General features: G+C 35.2%; 1 protein-coding gene across 2 annotated transcripts in view; it reads right to left on the reverse strand.

Annotated features, from left to right (window-relative positions):
* TMEM135 (transmembrane protein 135) overlaps nt 1–24838 on the reverse strand; it is a 342694-nt gene that overhangs the window by 170758 nt on the left and 147098 nt on the right. For both annotated transcript variants that reach the window (XM_027848341.1, XM_027848342.1), the window contains one exon: nt 24204–24269. In XM_027848341.1, coding sequence (XP_027704142.1) covers nt 24204–24269 — 66 coding nt within the window. The remainder of the gene's footprint in view (nt 1–24203; nt 24270–24838) is intronic.

Genomic DNA, 24838 nt, shown 5'->3' on the forward strand with positions numbered 1-24838 from the left:
TTATTTTTGCTGTTATTATAATTGCTAGGTATCCAATTAAAGTGCTAAGATATTAGGCTGCTGAAAATCATACGTTGCTAATTCTCTATACCTCCATACAACCTGACTGGCTAAAAACTTCAAAATTTAAACTTAGAAAACACTCCCAAATCATTAGCATTACAAAACTACCACATGATCAAGTGTAAAACAAAGACATGCAAAGTGCACATTCTGTAAAAGTCTTACAATAGCCCTTCCAGAAAACCATATTCCTGAAATGGCTCCCCAGGGGGTCAGGGAGTGGCGAGAAGCAAAGTCAGGGAGAGGCCAGAAGCTCCACTGCCATTAAGGTTGTAGTCTGCAGGGCAAGAGCCAATGGGAGGGTTAGACAGAGTTCAACAGGATCTCTTCTTTCTGGGAGTAACACTGTTTCACACCAACAAGTATCACAATGGACAATAACTGTTTCTCCATTCCTTGTTTTCATCTCAAGATGTACACATTAATCAGGACCTGGACTCTGGTTCTCAGCTTCCCCTATGTGGCCTCTAACTTACTTATCATTCTGTTAAAATATTTGTATAAGGTAGCTCCAGGTAACTGCTGGCTTGTAGCCTAAATTTCTGTGGGTGGGGTGGGGGGAGGAGGAATGCAAGCACTTTGTTATATAACATATAATATTCTGACATACCTCCCTAGGGGATACCAATCAAGTGCTGACTTTTTTAAAACATATTTCAAAATCTCAGTCTTAAAGATGATATACAGGGAGATGATATAAGTGTACTTCATACATGTATTTATTTTTATTATAATTCATTTAATAAGAAACCATAAAAGAGATATTGTACATGATGCTTTATAATAATCACAGTTCTCTACATTTTAGATATTTAATAAATGGTTATTGAATAAGTAGTATTTTCTAATGTAAGTGGTGTTTTCTAATGTATTATACTTAAACCTTAATTTATAAAAATACATACACTCAATTATTATGTGTTCTCTCTGACAAGTAGCATATGTTGTGGCCAGAGAGCTGGCCTCTGGAGTTCAGAAGACCCAAGTACAAGTCCTACTGGTACCTTGTCCTGGCTTTGTGTCCATGGGCACGTCACTGAATTTCTCAGGGTCCTTATACACTGAAGTGGCAGTAAAGATGGAGACCTGAATTTGTAGAGGGAATTTCCTCATCAGGGAGTTCCCTATATCAATTAAATCTACAAACAAGTGCTTATTTATTAAGTACTTATTGAAGGTCCATGATACTTATCTCTCTCTCAAAATGATTTTTAACATTATTAAAATAAATCAAGTTTTGTACTACTTTGTATATCACAAAACATCACAAGACACATGACCTAAATTATATTGCTGATCTCAAAATCTCACCAAGAGCGGGCAGCTAGGTGGCAGAGTGGATAGAGTACCGGCCCTGAAGTTAGGAGGACCTGAGTTCAAGTCTGGCCTCAGACCAAACTCTTGACACTAGTTGTGTGACCCTGGGCAAGTCACTTAACCCCAATTACCTAAAAAAAAAAAATCTCACCAAGAGAAATGGAAAAATCATTTTATCTTTTAAATTTGCTTTTTCCTTTATAAAATAGGAATAATCTTTCTTGTCACATACATACTTCTACTGGTAGGATGGATTAGTACCTACATCAAATTTTTTATTTAAAACCCTATTATATGGCAGAAAGGTTTTTCAGTGCAGCAGATAGAATGCTGGGCCTGGAGTTGGGAAGACTCATCTTCCTGAGTTCAAATCTGGCCTTAGACACTTACTAGCTCTGTGACCCTCAGCAAGTCACTTAATCCTGTTTGCCTCAGTTTCCTAATCTGTAAAATGAGCTGGAAAAGGAAATGGCAAGTCACTCCAGTATCTCCGCCAAGAAAACCTCAAACGGGTCAGTCAGACATGACTGAAACAACTGAAAAACAACAACAAAAACATCTCATTATGTAGAAGAGCTATGTTCTTGAAAAGCAAATTTCAAATAACATGTTTATAAACCAAACACATATTCTTTTAAATGTGTAAATGATTTCAGGGTGGCTTGAAATAAATTCTCTCAATCAAAGAGTTTTGCTTTTTTGCTTTTTAAAATAAAAGTAGTTGGGGCAGCTAGGTGGCACAGTGGATAGAGCACTGGCCCTGAAGTCAGGAGGACCCGAGTTCAAATCTGGCCTCAGACCAAACACTTGACACTTATTAGTTGTGTGACCCTGGGCAAGTCACTTAACCCCAATTGCCTCACAAAAAATAAAATAAAATAAAATAAAAGCAGTCACTTTAGTCTACTCAGCAGATCTGGATTTTTGTATTTCAGGTTTCCTTATACAGAAATAAACTAGAACTTGACTACTTTTTTTACATGTTGTAATCACAACACTTTCTTTAATATGACAGTGAAAATTTAATTACTAAAATAACGATTTAGAGCAACATTTATTAAGTGCCTACCATATACAAGTAAGGCACTAGGGTGAAATACTGTTTATATTCCAATGGGAATGTTTAAAGTAATAAAACAAATGGTTCCTAAGGTCTAAACAATAAAGATAAAGAAAAATATAAGATACATAGTCAATATTATGATATGTGAGCAAACACTTAGAAGCAGATACATGAGAAGTTTCTGAAAAGCAGTAATATCAGAACTAGAAACTGAGTTACTGGGTCTAAAATGTTAGAAACAAATCCTTTGTTGCTACTGACATTTTAAACTCCCCAATATATACAGTTCCTTTTTACTATCTAAAACTTAACCAAAAATTATAACCATATCTGATGATGCTTTTTTCCCAATAACTATTTTTTCCAACTATATTATTAATCTACTGCAATTCAAGAATTAGTCTCAGTGAAGAAAATTAAAAACTTTACAGCACAGAATAGTATAATCACAAATTTCTGACTTCTGAATAAATGATTAAATTACAGTTGCAATTACGAGAGAAAAGGTATAAAGAAAAATTTTGCAATTTATTTTTCTCAATGTATTCCTTTGATACAAATTATAAATAATATTCCCTATTATAATTCAATACATAAAACAATCTGTAATAATTTCATTGGAGTTAGAACTCTAAGAGTAGTCTTATTGTATACCTCTTCAAATCTTATAAACAATTTTATTTATTTCTATGCTCAAAATTTCCCATTATCTAGTGGCCATACTTTTTTGATCTTAGCTAGACTGTTTCTCAGATGAAAGATACAAAATCTGTCAAAAACTGAACACAAAATTTAAACAAGAAGGGTGGTCAACATAAGACAGTAATCACTTAATGAGAGACAAATGGACAAACAAGTTTTTTTGTTTATTTCCTTTAAGTCTCTTGCTTTTTTGCCAGGAGGAAAAAGGAAAAGACTGACAATACAGAACAAAAATATACAAAACACTAACCCATCTCTGTCGATCTTCTCCATTTAGAGCATAAAGGTGTTGGACTGCAACTTTATCAGCCCTCCCACTTCATCGTCTCTATTAATTTCTGAATTCGTAAACTTGAAGGGTGCATGCTGGTCCTATCTAGAGTTGTCAACACTGTTGCATGAATTAGTCAAATAGCCACCACCAATAAGTCACTGGAATTCAGAGACAGATTTTAAAACTGCAGTGAATAACTACCCAGAACATGACACACTCTACCAGGAACAGATGGAAATGATCCCATATTTATATCACTGACCCCATATTTAATTATTTTCCTACCTGATAAGATCTACTAATGCTCTAAAGGTAGAGTTTTCCGAGAAACAAGGGCTGAGGACTTAAGTGAAGGATTTCCCTTAAATAGGGTCCAAAAAAAAAAAAAACCTGCAACAATTAGAAATAACTATAATTTTTTTAAAATAAACTAAAAAGTTTTCAATTATTCTAAAGTTTTTTAACAATCAATTATGGAAATTTCTCTTAATAGAAAATACTGGCAACACTTGTTCACAGACATTAAAGTAGAATATGGATAATGAAATTTGCAGTGATAATAAATACTGTGGTTCTTAGAAGGCAGCACAGAACTATAATATTAGTATATATTACCATATTACAGTGCTAGGTTCAAGTGCTGGCTCTGGTACTTTCTAGATATATGAGCTCAGGCAAGTCACATAACCCATGAAGTCTCCTTATTTGCAAAAAAAAAAAAAAATCTAGTTTGTCTCAGTATCTCTAGGATCTGAAACACAGGAGGCACATAATAAATGCTTTATGATTGATTCAATCTTCATAATGACTTCTTAAAATCTATATTCTACTCCCTTACTACTACTTTTCTAAAAATATTATCCTCCCCCTTTAGAATGTAAGTTCCTTGAGGGAAGAGACTATCTTGCTTATTTATATATGTATTCCTAGAGTTTAGTACAGTGCTCAATAACCATTCAGTTCAATCTTTTTCAGTTGTATCTGACTCTTAATGAGCCCATTTGGGGTTTTCTTGGCAAAGAGACTGAAGTGATTTGCCCTTTCCTTCTCAGCTCATTTTACAAATGAGGAAACTGAGGCAAACAGAGTTAACTGACTTGCCTAGGGTCACAGAGCTAATAAGTGTCTAAGGTTAGATGTGAACTCAGGAAAATGAGTCTTCCTAAACTCTAAGCCCAGCACTTTATTGGCTGTGCCACCAGCTACCTCACTTGAACATAGTAAGCATTTAACAAACTTATTTTCATTCATTTACTCATTCAAATGTGGATGAAAGTATAAATAGATCATACTGTAGTACAGGCAAGTAGGTAGTACAATAGATACAGTGCTAAGTTCTGCCTCAGCCATTTACTTACCTCTGATCAAGTCTCTTAACCTCTTTCAATTTAAGATTCTTCACCTAGAAAATGGGAATCACACTAGCACCTACTTCACGGGGTTGGGAAGATCAATGAAATAATATATGCAAAGATCTTTACAAATGTTAAATGGTAAAGGAATGTTAGCTATCACTGTCATCATCATCATCATCATCATCAGACTGGAAATGAAGAATGACATCAGAATGGGAGAAATAGCACAATCAGATCAAGATATAAATGAAGGATGAAGAATGGATTGTAGGGAAAAGATAATTGAAGTGGCAAAATGTGTTAGGATCTCAATGTATTTACCCTTAGCCTTGCCTATACAATAGAAGAAAAATCAATTTAAAAAAAAATAGTAATCACAAATGTTTGCTGCAAAGAAATAATGACTATTTTCACTTGCATAAACTGTAATTACCTTTAAACAGTGGCTTAATAAACTGTTCCTATATGAAGCACAATTTTGTTCTTTTAAGGTGAGAATTAAGAGAATCTTTCCCCAAGACTACTGAGCCCATACTGTTTAGAGATAGCATCTGGAGGTATAAGAACAGGCAGTTTTCCAGTGAAGAAATCAAAACAATTTATAGTTATATGAAAAATGCTCTAAATCATTATTGAAAATTGCAAATTAAAACAACTTTGAGATGTCACTTCACACCTATCAGACTAACTAAAATGAAAGAAGGGGAAAATGATAAATGTCGGAGGGGATGCGGAAAAATTGGGACCTTAATTCATTGCTGGTGGATCTATGAACTGATTCAACCACTTTGGAGAATGATCTGGAATTATGCCCAAAGAGTAATTGAACTGCCTATACCCTTTGATGCAGCAATACCACTATTAGGTCTGTTTCCCAAGATGATTAGTGAAAAAGGAAAATAACCTACATTCTAAAATATGTATACCCAAATCAACTGCAAAGATCCTATGAAGGCAGATCTGTTTGCATCCAGAGAAAGAACTGACATATATACATACACACATATATACATACACACACGCATATTTGTTTCTAATGGTAGCCATCCTGGAGGAGGGGGAGAAAAAAGAAGAGTTACATGATAACTTTATTGTATATTTGAAAGGAATAGCAAGTTATGCATAATGGATCTACAGTTTCAGATGTAATCCTCTTCTTTCCCATTCCACTTTATTATGGAAATGCTTTTTTTTCTTAAATTCAGAAATAGATAGACAGATAGATAAACAGACAGACAGACAGATGAAATGAAATGACTTCTCCCATTTTTCTTCCAAGTACAGCCCATTCAGTATAGTGATAAAATTGTTCACAATGCCGTGTCATAGGCAGACAGTTGTAAAAGACTACAGGCACACTTTATTTTATTGCACTTCACTTTATTACATTTCATAGATATTGTAGTTTTGGGGTTTTTTTTTTAAACAAACTGAAGGTTTGGGGCTGCATCCAGCAAGTCTCTATCAATGCCATTTTTCCAACAACATGTTACTCACATTGTCTCTGTCACATTTTAGCAATTCTCAAAATATTTCAAAATTTTTCATTATTCGTCATAACTGCTATGGTGATCTGTGATGCTATTATTGCAACTGTTTGGGGTGTCACAAACTGTACCCATATAAGATAGTAAACTTAATAAATGTTGCATTTATGTCCTGACTGCTCCACCTACCCACCATTCCTATCTCTCTCCCTTTCCATGGGCCTCCCTATTCCCTGAGCCACAACAATATTGAAGAGTATTACACAAACTTAGTTGATAAAGCAGTGGTAGGGTTTGAGAGGATTGACTCCAATTCTGAAGTAAGTTCCACTGTGAGTAAAATGCTATCAAAACAGCACTGCATGCTGCAGAGAAATCTTTCATGAAAGGGTCAATCAATGTAGCAAATTTCATTGTTATCTTATTTTAAGAAATTAGCCACAGCCACCCCAACCTTCAGTAACCACTACCCTAATTCAGTCAGTATCCATCAACATTGAAGCAAGACCTTCTATCAGCAAAAAGTTTATAACTCACTGAAGGCTTATATGATGGTTAGCGTTTTTTAGCAATAAAGTATCTTTTAATTAAAGTATGCACATTGTTGTGCTTTCTTTAGACATAATACTATTGTATACTAAGCAGACTACAGTACAGTGTCAAGATAACTTTTACATGTACTGAGAAACCAAAAATTTCATGCAACTTGCTTTATTACGCTAGTCTGGAACAGAACCCACAATATCCCTAAGGTATGCCTGTATAGTTCCTTACTTGCAATTCTAGTATAGAATGTATATTGTATCTGAAAATAATACGTTAAATATATATCTGTACTCAGAAACTCTTGTAGACTTTTAATGTAACTTGGATGTTGATATTGCTAATATACTACGTGACAGATTCAAGAAGGACCTTCTAACTTTCCTGATTCAGTTTTCCTCTTCTTTGTTTCTAGGTAGACCACACGATAATTTGCTGTACAATGCCAATAAGAAACAGGTAACAAGCAAGTAAGGGGGTTTTTTACATTTAATTTCCTTTTTTTATTACCAATCGTTGATATAGCTGATTCCAATAGTCAGATTCATAGTAGAGATAGAAACACAAAGATTTGTGACTTTGTAATTAAATGAACACATGCAGGAGGAAAACAAAAGCCTAGAAACCCAACCTGTATCCAGCTTCCTTCCTTCCATGAATGTTACCATGAATGTTAGGTGCAAATGCAAGCAGTTAAAGTAGTTAAAGCCCTACCAGCTTTGGCTTTGACAAAACCCATGAAAAGCAAGGCCAAAAACAATTCATCACAGAAGTAAACCCTACACATACACACACACACACACACACACCCCTGCAATCTCAAAAGTGTGGATTATTTCCTATGACACTGTGACATGCCACACATTTTGGAAGCCTCTGGAAGCTTCAAGGAACCTAGAAATGGAAGAGAGCTAAGGGAAGATGGCCTCAGAGAATATATGGAAGTGAAGACAATGATAATCAAAATTCCCCAGAAAAATTCCTGAAAAGTGAATACTAAGATCCAAAGGGTCAGACTCCAGCGGGTCCTATAACAAACTGGATTTTACTGAATGCTCTTTCCTCCACTGTGACCTAGTTTCCAAAGAATTATGATTTTATCTCAAACAGGGGACTTCCGTAAACTTCAAGTATGCCAAAAGTTTTAAAGTTGGCAGATGTTTCCAATCTTGATTCTTCTTTACCTTGACTTGTTGGGTTCTTTGATTTAAATTTTTATCTTGTATGTTATTTTCCTAACTTAAAACCTGGACCTCTTTCCCCTTTGCCACTGAAATGTACTTAATATAATCTCTTTTTTTTAAAATAAAAATTTCCTTAATAAATTTTAGCTTTCTATTAAAAAAAAAACCTATATACCATAAATGGTGCTTTTAAGATGGCAGTCAGAGCACTAAGATGAGGAAGAGAAGGAAGGTCACTGACTTAGTATGAACTTATGTACTCCTCTTACTAATCTACCTTGTTTTCAATTTCAGAGACACACCTCTAATGACCCACGGCAAAGCAGTGAACAGTAAACCCAAACTTTTTATGAGAGGGTGCTTTTATTTATTTTCTTTTAATTTGAATGAACTAGGAAATAACAGAAATCGCCTATAGCCTAAACAATGTACTCAGTATACACCCTCTCTTCACAGAAAATAAAACACACATTCATACATTTCAATTTGGCAGGTAAACGTACAAAACCAGTTTGTATGCAAAAAACATAGGCAAATGCTTCTTGTTACTACCAAATACCATTACATATTTAAAACTATAAAGATTAGTAAAATAAAAATAGTGTCTTTGTAAGATTTCACCAACCTTTACCTTGTGGATGATGATGATGATGATGATAGCAGCTAACATTTATATACTGCCTACTAATTGTCAAGTATTATGCTATTATCTCATTTAAACCTCACAAGAACCTTGGTAATTAGGTGCTATCATCTTCATTTTACAAATGAGAAAACTGAGGCAAACATAGTACCTGACTTGCCCAAGGTCACCCAGTTATTAAGTGTCTGAACTCAGATCTGAACTCAAAAAACTTTACAATTCCAGGACTTACTGCATATGCAGTCTAACTACTTCTTCCTCCCTTTAAAAACAAACATACTCAAGCAAAAAGACAAAAATTCCCCTTCTCACAACAGGAGAACAAGGTCTCTCCTTCTCCAAAGGAATCTATCAAATTCAATTTAGTGAAGGCTTGGTAAGTGTTTATAATCTGAAAACAAAGATTAAAAACAAAACAATCCCCACCTTCAAGGAGCTTACATTTTACTAAGGAGATAGAACATACTCACAGATAAGAAAATGAACATAATTTAAAGACAGCACTAAAGCCTAGGGGGCAATCAGGAAAGTCATCATGAGCAGCCCATGGAATTTCTAGAACAAGAAGCAGAAATCACCAAGAACTAGCATGGCTTTGTAAAGAATATAGAGAATAGCTCATGCCAAATTGACCTCATTTCCCTTTGGGACAGAGTTACTAAATTCAAGGAACAGAATGCAGAAAACATTTTACCAAAATCTAGGTGGCGAAGTCTCTCAGACTCCTGGAATGCTAAGCTGTAATAAAATCAGGGGGTTTGAGAAATGGTTAAACAATAGGCTCAACATGAAGTGAGCTAATGGTTCCATGTCAACAATAAGTGAGGCCTCCAAGGCCTCTTCTTTTTAACATTTGTATCATGGACTGTAATAAAAGGAGAGAGAGAAGTCAGCTTTATAAGTCAAGTCAAGGCACGAACATTTATCGAGTGCCTCCAATGTGCCAGGTGTGGGGATTCAAAGAAAGGCAAACAACAATCACTGCAGTTCACTTGTGTAATTACAGAGGTGGGATCCAAAAAGACAACATAAAATGTTGGTCCAAATGCAAAAAGATGACACTTAATAGAGATAAAGTTTTATGCTCAGGTTCCAAAAATCAACATCTCAAAGACAAGACTGTAAAGGTATATAGCTGGACAGAATTTGTCTCAGAAAGATCTGGAGGTATTAGTGAACTGTAAGGTCAATAAGTCAATAATATAATATGACCAAAAGGCTAATGGCACTTTGGGCTCTATTGAGAGAGGCACAACTAAAAAAATTTCATAGAAATCAAGCTAAGTCAATAAACATTTATTATGCACCAGACACAATGCTGAATGCTGAGGACAAAGAAAGGCAAAAACAGTCCCTTGTCCACAAGGAGCTCACAATTCATTGGGGAAGACAACATGCAAACAACTACATATCTATCTATCTAATATATATATATATACACACATACATATATATATATATGCACATATATATATGTACATATACTCACACCCAAGGCAATTTGGATTTAAAGGAAGGAAGACGGTTTGTCTTGAAGGAAGCCAAGAGGCTAAGGTTAGAAGGGAAAACACTCCAAACATGCAGGATACCCAGAGAAAATGCACCGAATGAAAGAGATGGAATGCCCTGGGCAAAGAACAGCAATGAGGCCAGTGTTACTTGGACTGTAGAGTACATGGAGATGTAAAATGTACATGGAGAGTACAGAAATGTAAGAAGATTGAAAGGTAGAAAAGGGACAGGTTATGAAGGGCTTCAAAAGCAAAACAGGATTTTATATTTGATATTGAAGGTAAGAAGGAGCCCCTGAAGTTTACTGAATAAGAGAGGAGGGACATGGTAAGATCTATGCATTAAGATATCTTGGATACCTGAATGAAGGATGGACTGCAATGGAGAGAGATTGGAGGCATTAAAGCAAACAACAGTCCATCCAGGAATGAGGTGATATGGATCTGTACCAGGGTGGTTGCAGTGTCATAGGATTTAATGGGATACATACAAGAGCTGTTACAAAGACAGAAACAATAGGACCTGGCAATAGATTGAACATGGAGAGTGAAAGTGAGAAGTCAAGGTAGCAAGTGTCACTGAGTCCAAGTATGGTGGTGGCCTTGAAAGCAATTGGGATGTTAGGAAGAAGGCAGCATTTGGTGGTAAATAGTTCAAGTTTGGACCTGTTGATTTTAAGATATCTATGGCAGGCAGCTAGCTATCCATGGATAGAGTGCTAGAGTCTTGAAGAGCTGATCTCAAATTCAGCCTCAGATACCTAATAGCTGTGTGACCCTGAGCAAGTCACAACCTCTGTTTGTCTCAGTTTCTTCATCTGTAAAGCAAAGACAATAACAGCATCTACGTCCCAGGGTTATTGTGAAGATAAAATGAGATATTTGTAAAGCACTTTGCAAACCTCAGACTGCTACATAAATGCTAACACCTGATGCTGCTAGCTGTACTGATATTTGGTTCAAGATGTCTAATGGGCAGCTGAACATGAGAGATTGCTGGTCAGAAGAGAGGTTAGAGATGGATAACTAGATCTGAGAATCATCTGCACATAGATAACAACTGAAACCATGAGAACTGATGACATCATCAAATGAAATAACAGAGAAAAAAGGGGACCCAGGACAGACCCTTGGGTGATACCCACAATTAGCATAAATGAAGATGCAATAAGATAATGAGGACTGGTTCAAGAAGTCAAATGAGAATTAGGAGAACAGTGTCACAAAAACCTAGGGAGAAGAGAAAGTAGAGAGTACTGAGGAGAACAGGGTGACTGCAGCCATCAATGGTTGCAGAGAGTTGAAGAAGGATAAAGACTGAAAAGATCATTAGGTTTGACAATTAAGAGATTACTGCTAACACTGGAGCACAACTTTAGTCGAATGGTGAGTTTGGAAACCCGACTTCAGAAAGTGTTAAGAAGTGAGTCAGAGAAAAGGAAGTAGAGTCCTTTTCAAGGAGTTTAGTCACAAAAAGGAGCAGAGATATAGGATGATAGCTAGTAGGGACTGAGAGATCCAGTGAGGTTTTCTTGACAATGGGAGAGACATTGGTGTGTTTGTAGGTTGTATGGAAGCAGCCGAAAAACAGGGAGAGATTTAAGATTAAGAAGAGAATACTCTGTTCTAGTAGGTCCACATCTCAAATGGTGTCAGCTCAAGGTATGACATTTTAAGAAGTCCATTGGGATATACTTCAGGATAACTAGAATAATAAAGAAATTTGAGTTCGTGCCAAATGAGGATCAATTGAAGGAACTACAGATTTGTCACAGAATTGCAAAAGTACTCATTTGGAAGGGACTTTAGCACCCAAGGACCTAGTGCCACTCTAATTGGGTAAGTGTAGATGGGATCACAGCTCAGATGTAGGGTGAACTACAGGATCTCTCAAGTCTCTTCCAACTTCGTTTTCATAGGGTAGCACTGGCATTCCACAGAAGTTTCAACTCCTCAGGCACACTCTCTGAAAGTGCTTAAGTAGTACCCTGGGTTAGATGACACAATACTAATGACAATTCTAATAGTTACTAGATGACATGAATTTCATGAGCCATCACAGATCAAGAATATGAATTTTTTCATGAAACAAAATGGGAATAACATCATCTGAGATAAAATACAAATGATATCGAAAACAGACTTTATCAGGAAAAAAATTATGAACTTACATTAAATCATTACGCAAAACTAAGATCCCCAACCATCTCTGATCATCTACAATCCTATGATTAATGCTTACCTGACAGTTCTCTATGATGTTATCACACACACACACACACACACACACACACACACACACACACACACACCAGGATAAGAAGGAAAGTAGCTGAATGGGGGAAAAAATCTTTGTATCAAATAGTTCTAAAAAGGGTTTGGTTGTCATAATATGTAGACACACAACCAAAAGTCATTCCCAAACAAAAAAAATGGTCCAAGGATATCAATCAATCAATAAACACTTATTGAGCATCTACCATATGCCAGACACTGTGCTAAACACCAGGGATACAAAAAGAGGCAAAAGACAGTCTCGGTCCTTAAGGAGCTTACAATCTAATGGGGGAGATGACATACAAACAAATATGTGGAATAAATAGGATAATATACATAGGATATGATAAATATACAGGATAAATAGGAAATAATTAACAGGTGGGTGGCACTGGAATTAAGAGGGGTTATGGAAGGCTTCCTGTAGAAGGTGGAACTTTAGTTTGGCCTTAAAGAGAAGGAGATCAGTAAATGGAGGAGAAGAGGGAGGGCATTCCAGGCATGGAGAACAGTCAGAGAAAATGCTCAGAACCAACATATAGAGTCTCATAATCCTGGAAGAGCTGGAAGGCTAGTGTCACTAGTTCAAAGAGTATGTGTCAGGGACTAAAGTGTAAAGACTAGGACAATAGGAGGGAACTAGGTTATGAAGGGTTTTGGAGGCCTTAGAAGAGAACTGAGAGATCAAGGAATTAAAGATCATGATACAAAAGAGTAGGGTTTTATAAAGGAAGGCACAGGGAAAGCTTAAATACCAATAGATTATGGTCAGATAGGGGGATTTCAGAATTTTTTAACATAGAAGTGGTACATTTGTGGGTAATGACAAGATAAAGGATATGACCATCCTTGTATGTAACTGAATTGGTGTGGAAGAGTAGTTCACAGGAGGTGATAAGGTTGAGGAACTGAGTGGTTAGGATATTTGAGAAAGAATAAATATGTTATGGTGAAGTCCACTGGTACAAGGGCAAGAGCTGGGAAGAAGAGAAAAATTTTGAGTCAGGTATTGAACTCACTGAGGAAGGAAAGGGAGTGACCTGAGAATCTCTGGACAACGACTACCAGGATTTTGATTGGGTGATAGACATGAACTGCATGAACCTCAAAGGAAGAGAGGTTACTGAGTGATGGAAGAAGAGGGAAACCCTAGAAGTGGCAATGGTGAGCAAGGAGTATTCCAACTCCTCTGCCTTGACCAATAAGTCAAGGAGAATGAATGAAAGTGCAATACTGGAAAGAGTGGTCAGAGAGGCTAACAGGGGTGAGGAACCTGTGACCGGCCTCAAGGCCACATGTGGCCTTCTAGGTCCTTGGGTGTGACCTTTTGACTGAGTCCAAGTTTCACAGAACAAATCCTTTTATCAAGGGGATTTGTTCTATGTAGTTTGGATTCAATCAAAGGGCCCCACTTGAGGACCTAGAGGGCTACATGTGGCCTCCAGGCCCCAGGTTTCCCACCCTCAGCTGCTAAATCATCAGGGGACCAAGTTTCAGTAAGAACTAGTAGAAGAAATGAGTGGGAGAAGAAAAATTTAAGATGAAGGATAATTTGTTGTCTATGGAACAGGAATTCCAGGGAGTATAATGGAAGGGCTGGGTGGAGTTAGGTTGAGACTTTGGGGAGAGTTGAGGGGAATGGAAACGAGGAAGTGGGTGGTAGGGGATGTGGAATGGAGTTCCGATGACAATCTACAGGAGTTCAGAGCCACCAGGATATGAAGAATATGACCAGATATGAGACTGTTGGGAAGCCTTCAGTCAAAAGGAGTTCATACCCTTTGAACTAAAGACTCTACTACTTTGTTTATACACCAAGGAAGTCATTGATAAAAAGAAAAATGCTCATATACACAAAAATATTTATAGCAGCATTTTCTGTGATAAGAAACAAAGTAGATGTCCATCAACTGGGGAATGGCTAAAAAATTGTGATATATGAATATAATGGAACACTGCTATGTTGTAAAAATAATGTGTAATGAACACAAAGAAGGAGGGAAAGATCTATGTGAACGAAAGTGGAGCCAAGAAAACAATATACAAAATAACTATAACAATGTCAGTGGAAAGAACAACTAACTACAAACCAAAAACATCAAAAATAAATGTAACAAAATTGTAAAAATCCAATAGGACTCAAATGAAGAGCTATGAGAGTTACCTATCTCTTCATGGAGGTGGGAGGTTCACAAGCATTGCACATTTCACATGTTTTTAGACTTTTTCAATATATTGATCAGCTGTGCTGGGGGTTTTTCCTCTCTAAAAAATGCTATTTGTTACGGAGGATGGCTCTCAGGGAGGGTGACAGGAAGAGTTATTTGGGATAACGATGATGACATAGGAAACAAAAGATATTAATAAAAATTTATTTTTAAAATGTCAGTCAGTAAAAACTTAAGTGACTACTATGTCCTAGGCACCGTGTTAAAGGTGAAAAGAAAAACAGAAAAAGACTGTCATTAAAATATAGCTTTAAAAAAGTTAGAAAGAACTCCAAGATAGGATTAAAAAAAATAATTCTCCAACATGACAGCACTGTCACAACCATTATGCTCTAGTTATGAATAAAATTCAGGAGAAGGGGGGAATATATTGAATAGAAAATATCTTCAGTTCCCAAGGAAATAAACACAGCAACAGAAACAAAAGAATAGAAATCATAAATGTCAAAGCAATCTGTGGAAGTATTTTTGACACTTATTGATGACAATGGCATCTCTGTCATGTGAATGTTAATGAATTGGGTAAGAGATGGGTGATAGGTAATGGTATCAAATATCTGGCATCACACACTACAATGGGCCTGGAAGTGATTAGAGCTGGCAGAGCCCCTCAGCTCTAAAACACAGGAAATAAAATGTGCCTAAAATGAAACTGACTTTTGAGACTCATATAATTTTTGTTACACATTAAAGGCAAAGTAATTTATAAAACTTGCTGGAACTTTCTCATACAACATGGGTGTCATACATCTAATTAAACACACAGAACAGAATCCCTGTGTTACCATGTCAAAGGCCAAGTTTGAAAAACAAAAGAAAAGAAAAAAAGATCGTCACAACAGTTAAAATGAATGTGAAATTATGAAGCAAGAGCTTCCTCTAATGAAAAGCAAAAAGGAACAAAAAGTTCAAGTGTCCAAATGAACAAAGTAAGACATCCTTCTTGGTCTTCATGTACAGAAAGAGTGGTGTACTTGAATTTTTTCCAGTTTTAATTAGTCTATGTGGTAAATGCTGAGAACTTCGCCTCATACTTTCAGAACAAACTGTTTCACTAAGTCAGAGAAAGAAGGAACAAAACGACAGAGCACTTGGGTGGCAGCAGGCTTCTTAAGGAGAGGCCAAGGCGTATTGAAAATCCTAACCTCTGTTCTGAGTCAGACTGCTCCCAGCTTTCTCATTGCTCTCTCTCATTTTCCATTTTATCCTTTCCCATTTCGGGGTTCCAAAATGTAATGGCTCTTCTTGGACCTTTTTCATTTCTCTTCATCTCCCTCAAAACAAGAATTATTTTCTCTGCACTACCATACTCCTCCTACTTTACCCCTTCAAACTCTATTACTCCTCCTTCTTATCCTCATTTCTCTAACCACCATGCCACAAAAATCCCTCAATTTCCTTTTATTTCACTGAGCCATTGTATATAGAGCTATTATGACACTAACACTATTAAATGTTAGTTGTTGCTGTCCAAGTACTATAAATTAACAATATGTCCAATAAAATGGTTTAAATTAAGAGTTAGGCTTTTAGTATGTCTATAGATATTACTTTAGTACTCTTAAATATTGAACTACTCACTACTGCATTTTGCAAAGCTTTAGAAATAAATATCCCTTCAAGGATGCCTAAAACAAGAAGGTAACATTTTCTATGTGTCCCAATGACCTGCCTACCTTACAAAATCTAGCCAATAATTCCAAGTACACCAAAACACCACAAATGTTATTAATTTCTCTAAAGTATACAGATTTGGTTGTACAACAAAAATAGACAATATATAGATGAAGAGAGGTTAGGAGTGAAACAGCCATGTGGAAATACTTGCTTTCCTGGCCCTAAAGCTTTTCCTATTAGGATCAAAACAAAATGATGTTATCTTAAGAAACCTTCCAAATTTTGAAAAATAAAACCTAAGTGTTCTGTGGTTAGCCAGATATTGGCCAGATATTGTTTGTTTTCTTTTAGGGACAAAATCGTGGCACATTTATTTTTGTACTCAAATCAAAAGCAGACTTGCCATTATAAAGTAAATAAAAGTAGTTCAGTAGCCATTTCTAGAAAGAAAGACACGTAGTATGGTCACTGAACACTTTTTTGGAAAAAAAAAAAAGAAGAAAGGGAATTCTAAAACGGGTTTTTAAAAATGCTATCTAAACCACTCACCTGCTTTGTCCACATTCTCTATGAAAACACTACTTGCCCCCTAGAAGGCATATTTCTACATTATAATGGCAATATGCTGATGCAGAAAATTAGGTTACCTGTTCATGAAACATCAGTAAGATCAATGAACTGGAAGTACTAAAGCATGTTACTCTACATGAAAAATAGCCTGCATGCTAAACTCTGAAAATAACTATCAGAACCTAAAACATTTTTTAGAAAGGCATCTCAGGAAGTCATTTAATACAATCTCCTATTCTCTAGGAAGTCAAATCTATGCCACCCTATTGTCAATTGTCAATCCCATTTTTAAATATATCCAAGTATGGTAATTCTACAATTCCCTTGAAATTCAATTCAACAAAATGAATGCTTATTTAAATCCATAATATTTACCAAGCACTGTGTTAGAAAGTACTAATATAATGAAAAAAAACAAATCCAAACAATCAAAAGACCTCAGAGAAGTTAATCTGTTATGGGAGAAGTAAGGACTAATAGACAACACATATACACAAATAATAAAACTGCAGCAGAATGTGATGAAAAAGAACAAGGGATCCAGTCAAAAAGCTCTAGGGAAATATGTGGGAAAAGAGTACTGTAAACACTGGGGAAACTAGAAAGACAAGATAGGATAGATGAATGTGGAAGTGGGACATGGGCTGAGTCTTGAAAGAAGAAGAGAAGACTCACGCATGGGGAAAAAATTTCTGCAAATTCAGAGTTGTATAAAAGCAGGCATATCCAATATAGGGAACCAACTCAAAGAACAATTTGGCTGAAATGTGGAATGCATGAAGGAGGAGAATGCCAAGTAACACTAGAAAGGCAAATTAGAGCTACACTGTGGAGGATCTTAAATGCCAAGACTTTTCATTTTATCCTAAAGGCAACAGGGGACCACTGAAGGATTCTGAACAGTGGAGTGATAAAGTCAGATCTGTGTATTGGGAAGATTATTTTGTCAGTTGGATGGGAAAGGGATAAGCCTAGAGGTTAACTCAAGTTAATGTGCTCAATTCCAAGGACAAAAATAGTAGAGCATGAAGGAAGACTAGAATGACAGGATCTCTGGCAGTTAGAAAGACAACATTAAGTAAGTCTGTTATGTATAAAGACTAATCCTGAGGATCTTCTTAGGAGAGAGTAAGTACCAAAAACACAAGAAACACAAAAAGAAACAATAAGAAGACAAGGAATTCTAAAAGCTAGGACAAACTAAAGATCCAAGTCCTCTAGGAGCACTCAAATATATCCCTGATATATTTATCACTGATAATCCAACTATAAATTACTTTATAGAAAGATTTGACTTGATTTAGCCATTATGAATATATCACATCCTAATTTGGGGATAAAGGAGAGGTGCAGAACCGGCTGGTTAAGCATTTTGGTACTTAGTAGAAGGAGAAAAAAAGTAAAGTATAAATTATCACAGTAATTGTTTTGTATTTCATTCATTCCACCAACTAATCAATCAATACACTATTTATAACCAATACAAAAACTGAAATAATAGTAATGCCTATTGTTTATACAGCATCTTAAGGTTTGCAAATATTATCTCATTTGATTCTCACAAGAACCTATAAGATAGATGTTATTTTGTATTCATTTTACAGAGGAGGAAACTGAGCCTGAGAGCCATTAAGTGGGGTCATACATCTAACAAGATAGTATTCAAACTCAGGCATTTCTAACTCTAAGTCTGATGCTAAATCTCCTCTATACAAGCTAGCTGTTGGGAAGGATAAGGAAACAAATAAAACATAGTTCTAGTGTTCAAAGAGCTTATAATGGGATAAAACAAGATGTACACAAATACTTCTAATGAAAGATCATCTGAAACTGCATAAATTGTACTTAAAAGTTTAGTTCTGCCTTATCCTTAAGAGAGACAACCAGAACAATGGTACAAATGTAAAAACAGGCATCTTGAATTTTTATTCTTTTCAAATTTAACATTATTAAATCAATTCTTTAATATTTAAGTTAAATTAAAGTTAAACTTAAATTTAATTAGTAAATTTGTAAACTGCCAACTTAGAGATATTGCAGCTTTACTCATCCATGAAAAAGGACTTTGCATCTGCCACCAGCTCTATGATGCCTTGCCTTCAACACTCTCATTGGGAGTGATCCTGTCTTCCTTTGTACTCTTGTATTACTTAATCTGTATATCTCAAATTGAATGCAGCACTTACTGCTTTGAGTTACTGACCTTTGTGGAGGTAGTGTGGTATGCTAGAAAAGAACAATGAATTTAGAGCCAAGCAGCTAAGTGGGAATGCTGCCTCTGACACTTATTAGCTCTATGACCATTAGCAAATCCCTTAATCCCACTGCTCCTCAGTTTCTTCATTTGTAAAATATGGGCACCAACCTCAGCCTATATATATATAAAATGCTTTAAAAGTCCAAAACTAAAAATCTGCTGTTACTGTGTTTTCACCCAGAATTACGTTGTTTGCTTTGGACAGTCACTCTGTTATATAGAATTAAACCCAGTAGTTAACTCTTAATTCACAATCTGTAGTAATTTTAAAAAATCCAAGCAAGTAATAATCATAATTTTAACTTTAAACCATATAAGGCAGTATTCCTTCTATAAAAACATGAACTCCAAGCAATCAGTTTTTAAATTCTACTTAAAGGCTCCTAATCCAGATTCTAAGTTATTCAAAAGTTAAGTCATTTCAAAAGGTAAAGGAGGAGGAGTCCAGAGAGCTGGATTCAAGGGTGTTAATGGAAATCCTGGCTGCAATGCTAGGTAGCTTTGTAAAGTGGGAAGTATCAGTTTTCTTATCTTTAAAATGATAAAGGAACCTTTTAACTCCAAAGTGCTCTGATTTATTATCATTCAAAAACTGAATCTGAAGGAGGAAAAAATCATCTGCATCTGTAAGACAAGATATAAGCAAAGAAAGTTCCCAAATCTGAATATTGAGAGGCCAGCAGTTGGTCATACTTGCAAGGATTTTTTTACTAACTGAAGCATTTAATCACCACGACAACTGCATCAACAGAAAATATTGAATTATCCATTTTATAATATAAATCTAAATATTTTCTTTGGTATGTTTGTTTTCTCAATGTGACGGCACCTTCCTTTTATATAAAAAGGGATGTTATTGATTAAATGATCTATTTGCGTGGTATGATGTCATACAAGTACTAGACTGAAGAGGGCACTGTTAGTTTCTGTTTACCAAAACACAGAGATAACAGTATTACTGTTCATATCAAAATTATTTATAAATCTTGTTTTTTTTATTTTCAACTCTAATAGGTCACAAGATAATATATTAGCCTACTTGATTATATGTAAACATCATCTTCAATGGCATTCAATATATATTTGTTCATTTTATTTGATGTGAGAAGGCAATGATTGTTGAAACTGTGCTAGGCAGTACTATTCTTGGATTTTACATTAATATAACATCATTATTATTTTATTTTTTGAAAGTTTAATACTCCCTATGACTGTGGGGCAAGGAAGAGTAAGACTGTAATATATGTATTATTTTTTAAAAATCTGTTTTAACAATATTTGTTTGAGTAAGTGTTAAGTGGCTAGTACAGGTACTATACTAGAGAAGGAAGGAAGGAAAGAAAGAAGGAAAGAAGGAAGACATGATAGATAAAAATAAGTAGCTATGTACTTATTAAATATTCTTTGCTGAAACAATTAGAAAAGAGACGTTGTCAAGTGCAGAGGAAGTATTTAGATGAAATATTTCTAATAAAAAAATGTCCAAGATATATAAAGGTATAAAGAAATATGGTATGAGACTTAGAATATGAAGAATTTTAAAAAGAAATGTACTAGTGAACACTATACCTCAACAACCATAGAAAAATTATCTAAATCACAAATAATAAATAATTTAAATTAAAATAACTAGGGAATCACCTCAGTCATCAAACTGGCAAAGATGATAAAAGAAAAGGAAATTTTCAATGCTGACAAGCTATAAAATGAGAGGCACTTTTATATACTGTTAGCAGAACTATAAAATGGTCCAAACTGTCTGAAAAATAATGAGAATTGGGCACAAAAAAAAATTAATTACATTGTTCTTTTTCTCTAACCCAGAAACTCCACTACTAGGTATTTATCTCAAGGAGGTTAAAGGCAGAAAAATATCTTCCAAAATATTTATCAGCACTTCTAGTAAAAGCAAAAAAATTAGGGGAAAAAAAGGTTGAAAAATGGCTCAATAAACTGTATTATATTAATGTAACAGAGGATTACCATTTACCACCAGAAATGTTAAACACGAACAAATTCAGAAGAACATAGAAACTGATGCAAAGCTTTTTTTAAAAAATGCAGAGGAAAATATAAATGACTATAATAAAATAAATAACCAAAGCTGAATCCGGAGGAAGAAAGATGATGCATACTTCCCCACTCTCTGTAGACTGATGCTTTACTATGGAAGCAGAATGCTGCAAGTGGTATAAGGTGATCACTTTCTCTGCTGGTTTTGTGTATCTGAGTCTTTCTGTTACAAAGTACATGAATGTTGTAGAGACAGGAGGAGGTATTGGAAGGAACTAATAATAGAAGGCATCAATAAAATATTAAAAAAGACAATTATGAAAAGTAATCTATCCTGCTTTCTATCAATCTATAGAAACTCACTGAAAGTAGAAAAAAAATTACAAGAAAAACTTCCTCAAGGGCTTTCAAAATCTGTCCTTTAGGCTTCATTCTGATGTAACTTCTCAGGGCTGACAGTGTCCCTACTTTGTAAGTAATTTCATCCCATGAGAAACCTGGTCTCCCTCTTCTCAAATAGGAGATTCTTATCTTCCTAGGACCCCAGGACTTCATGAAACTACCTAAACTTCTCCACATTGTACTTGTCTTGCAGGAACCTTTCTCCCATCCCTTTCTGAAAGCTCTTTATATGTCTTTCATCATTAGAACATGTAACTCCTATATGGCCAGAACTATCCTGCTTTATTTGTATTTTGTATCCCAAAACTTAGTGCAGTGCCTGGCACATAGTAAGTGCTTGTAGTAAATGCAGAATAAATGCTCTATCTATCTATCTATCTATCTATCTATCTATCTATCTATCTATCTATATATCACTAAAGCAAATATTTATATTATAGTACAAACTGTAAAGTCTACATAACAGAAGCTATTAATATTGTTCATTAAGTCAAAATAAGCCAGTCCCTGCCTTTTAAGGACAGTAATTTCTTAAAGTGGACCCTTTGGAACTCATTATATAAGATACTTAACATTTTTCTCATAGTAATTATTCATTCAAGACTCAGAATGTTCCAAGAAGCCTTTCTTGATCTATTCAATTCCACTCCGATTGTATTCTTGTTCTGTTTTTGCCACCCTGACCTTTATAATTTATACTATACTATCATGTATGTTTTGGTTACTTCGCAAGTCAACAAGCATTTATTAAGTGCTTATCATATGCTAGATGCTGGACTAAATAAGCACTGAGAATACAAAGGGGAAAATGGTCCCTGTCCTCAAATACACGATTCTAATGGGGGAGATAACATGCAAACAACTATATATACACAACATATACACGTATGGAAAGCTGGAGATAATCTCAGAGGAAAGGCATTTAGGGGAGTGAGAGAAACATGAGGAAAACACAAGACAAGATTTGGGCTATGCTTTGAAGAAGTAAGGTACATCAGAAAGCAGAGCTAAGGAAGAAGAATTGTTTCCTAATTACAACTAGTCTATGACTTCCTCCTAGGAAAACCATTAATTTAATCACTATATATCACTTCTGACAAGACAAGACACACTTTAGAAACTCTAATAACACTAATTAAATTAATATATACATATATACACATACATACATAATATATATTTCCATAGCATGTATACATATAGTACTAATCGATCAATAAGCATTTATTAAGTGTCTACTACATGCCAAAAACCATACTAAGTTCTAAGACTAAAAAAGACAAAATGAAACAATGCTCACGCTCAACATGATAACATTTCACAACAGACAATATGTACACATACAAAAATAAACAAAAAAGTATTCAAATATATACAAAATAAATACAAGGTAAATAGAGGAGATGAACTAGTAGTCAGGGTAATTAGGAAAGGTCATATGTCAGAGATGATGTTTAAGCTGAATTTTGAAGGAAAAGTAGGAATTCTAAGAGGCAAGGTAAGAAGAGATTACATTCAAGGCATAGAAGAGAGCCTGTGGAAAGGCATGGGAATGGGAGATGTAGTAGCGTAGGGAAGGAACAGCAAGAAGGCCACCTCAGCTGGACAGAAGAGTACATGGAAGGGAGTAAGATCTAATCTAGATGCAAAGACAGATTAAAGATAGGCTATGAAAAGTTTTAAATGCCAAACCAAGGGCTTTCTGTTTAGCCCTACAGGTAATAAGGAGGGAATGGAGTTTGTGAAGCAAGGGAGTGGCAGAGTCGGATATACACTTCAGGAATATTACTTTGGCAGATATGCATACAGACACACGTATTATACATAAAAGATGGGAATGGTCACTATTGAAAGAGCTATCCTTAGGAGGAGCTACCTCCACCTCTACCAGGCAAACTAACATAGTTCTGGATCAATCCATTTAAGGGTTGAGCCATTCTGGATTTTAATTTGGAGCTTTGCAAGCAAAATGACTAAACTATCTATCTTTTTCATTCTATCAATCCCACTACCAGACATATACTTTAAGGAAAACAAAGAAAAAAAGGTCTAATAAAGGTCTAATATATATCAAAATACTCATAGCAACAGTTTTTGCAATAAAAAAATGGCTGAAAAAACTAAGGTAAATGTAATAATATAGTCTTATTATGTCTTAAGAAATGGTCAAAGATGAGTAACTCAGAGAAATATGAGATTTGTAAGAACCGAAGCACAGCAAACTTAGAACTAAGAAAATAATATATATGCAGACAAAAATGTAAATGAAAAATTCCTAAAAGAAAGTCAAACTGAATAACTGAAAATTCAATGAAATATATATCTTCTTTCTTCTTCCCTACTCAGGAAAAGAGGGGTAGAAGGAGACTAACAGGGTAGAATACTGTATACGCCATCAAATATCAGGTACTATGTTTAACTTTTTATCTGTCACAAAGGAAGAACCAATCTGGGGCTGAAATTAGGTTGGTGTAAAGAAAAAAAGGCACCAATAAAACTAATTTAAAAGCATACATGTAAAAATTATGTACATTTACAAATTTTTACAAAGTACCTTGGTTTCTGTTCTTTGTCAAAGAGGGGACATATTGCATTGTATAATCCAAGAAATCATGACACAACACACTATTGATCAAAGAAAGAAAATGCTATCTAACAAACTGAGAATTTCAAAGTAAAACAATATTTTGAACTCACTTCTCCATTTCTCAAAGTTGTAATGGTTCCTCTTGCTACTCCCATTCTAAACAATGTTTCTGTGGCCTGTAAATAGAAATGAGAAGTAATATTTTAAAATATAATCTTATTAAAAATAATAAGTAAGTTTTTATGTCATAAAATACACATAAATAAAAACCGTTTAGCAAAGAACCAAAAGACATTGATGTTTAGTTCATCAATTAAGGAATGGCTAAACAAATTGTGACACATGAAATTAATAGGTTACTATTACATGGTAAGAAAGTATGAATATAAGGAATTCAAAGAAATATGAAAAATTTATAGGCAGTGATGTAGAATGAAATAAAAAGATCCAGGGAAAACAATACACACAAGGAGTACAACAGTAGAAATGGAAAGAACAAAAAAATCAAAGTGAATGCTGTAAAATTATATTAAAAAAGAAGTTTTGCAAGGCAGCTAGGTGGCACAGTAGATAGAGCACTGGCCCTGGAGTCAGGAGGACCTGAGTTCAAATCCTGCCTCAGGCACTTGGCATTTGTTAGCTGTGTGACCCTGGGCAAGTCACTTAACCCCATTGCCTAGCGAAGAAGAAGAAGAAGAAGAAGGAGAAGGAGAAGGAGAAGGAGAAGGAGAAGGAGAAGGAGAAG

This window comes from Vombatus ursinus, unplaced genomic scaffold, assembly GCF_900497805.2.
Source record: "Vombatus ursinus unplaced genomic scaffold, bare-nosed wombat genome assembly UNPS02005659.1, whole genome shotgun sequence".
NCBI classification, from domain to species: domain Eukaryota; kingdom Metazoa; phylum Chordata; class Mammalia; order Diprotodontia; family Vombatidae; genus Vombatus; species Vombatus ursinus.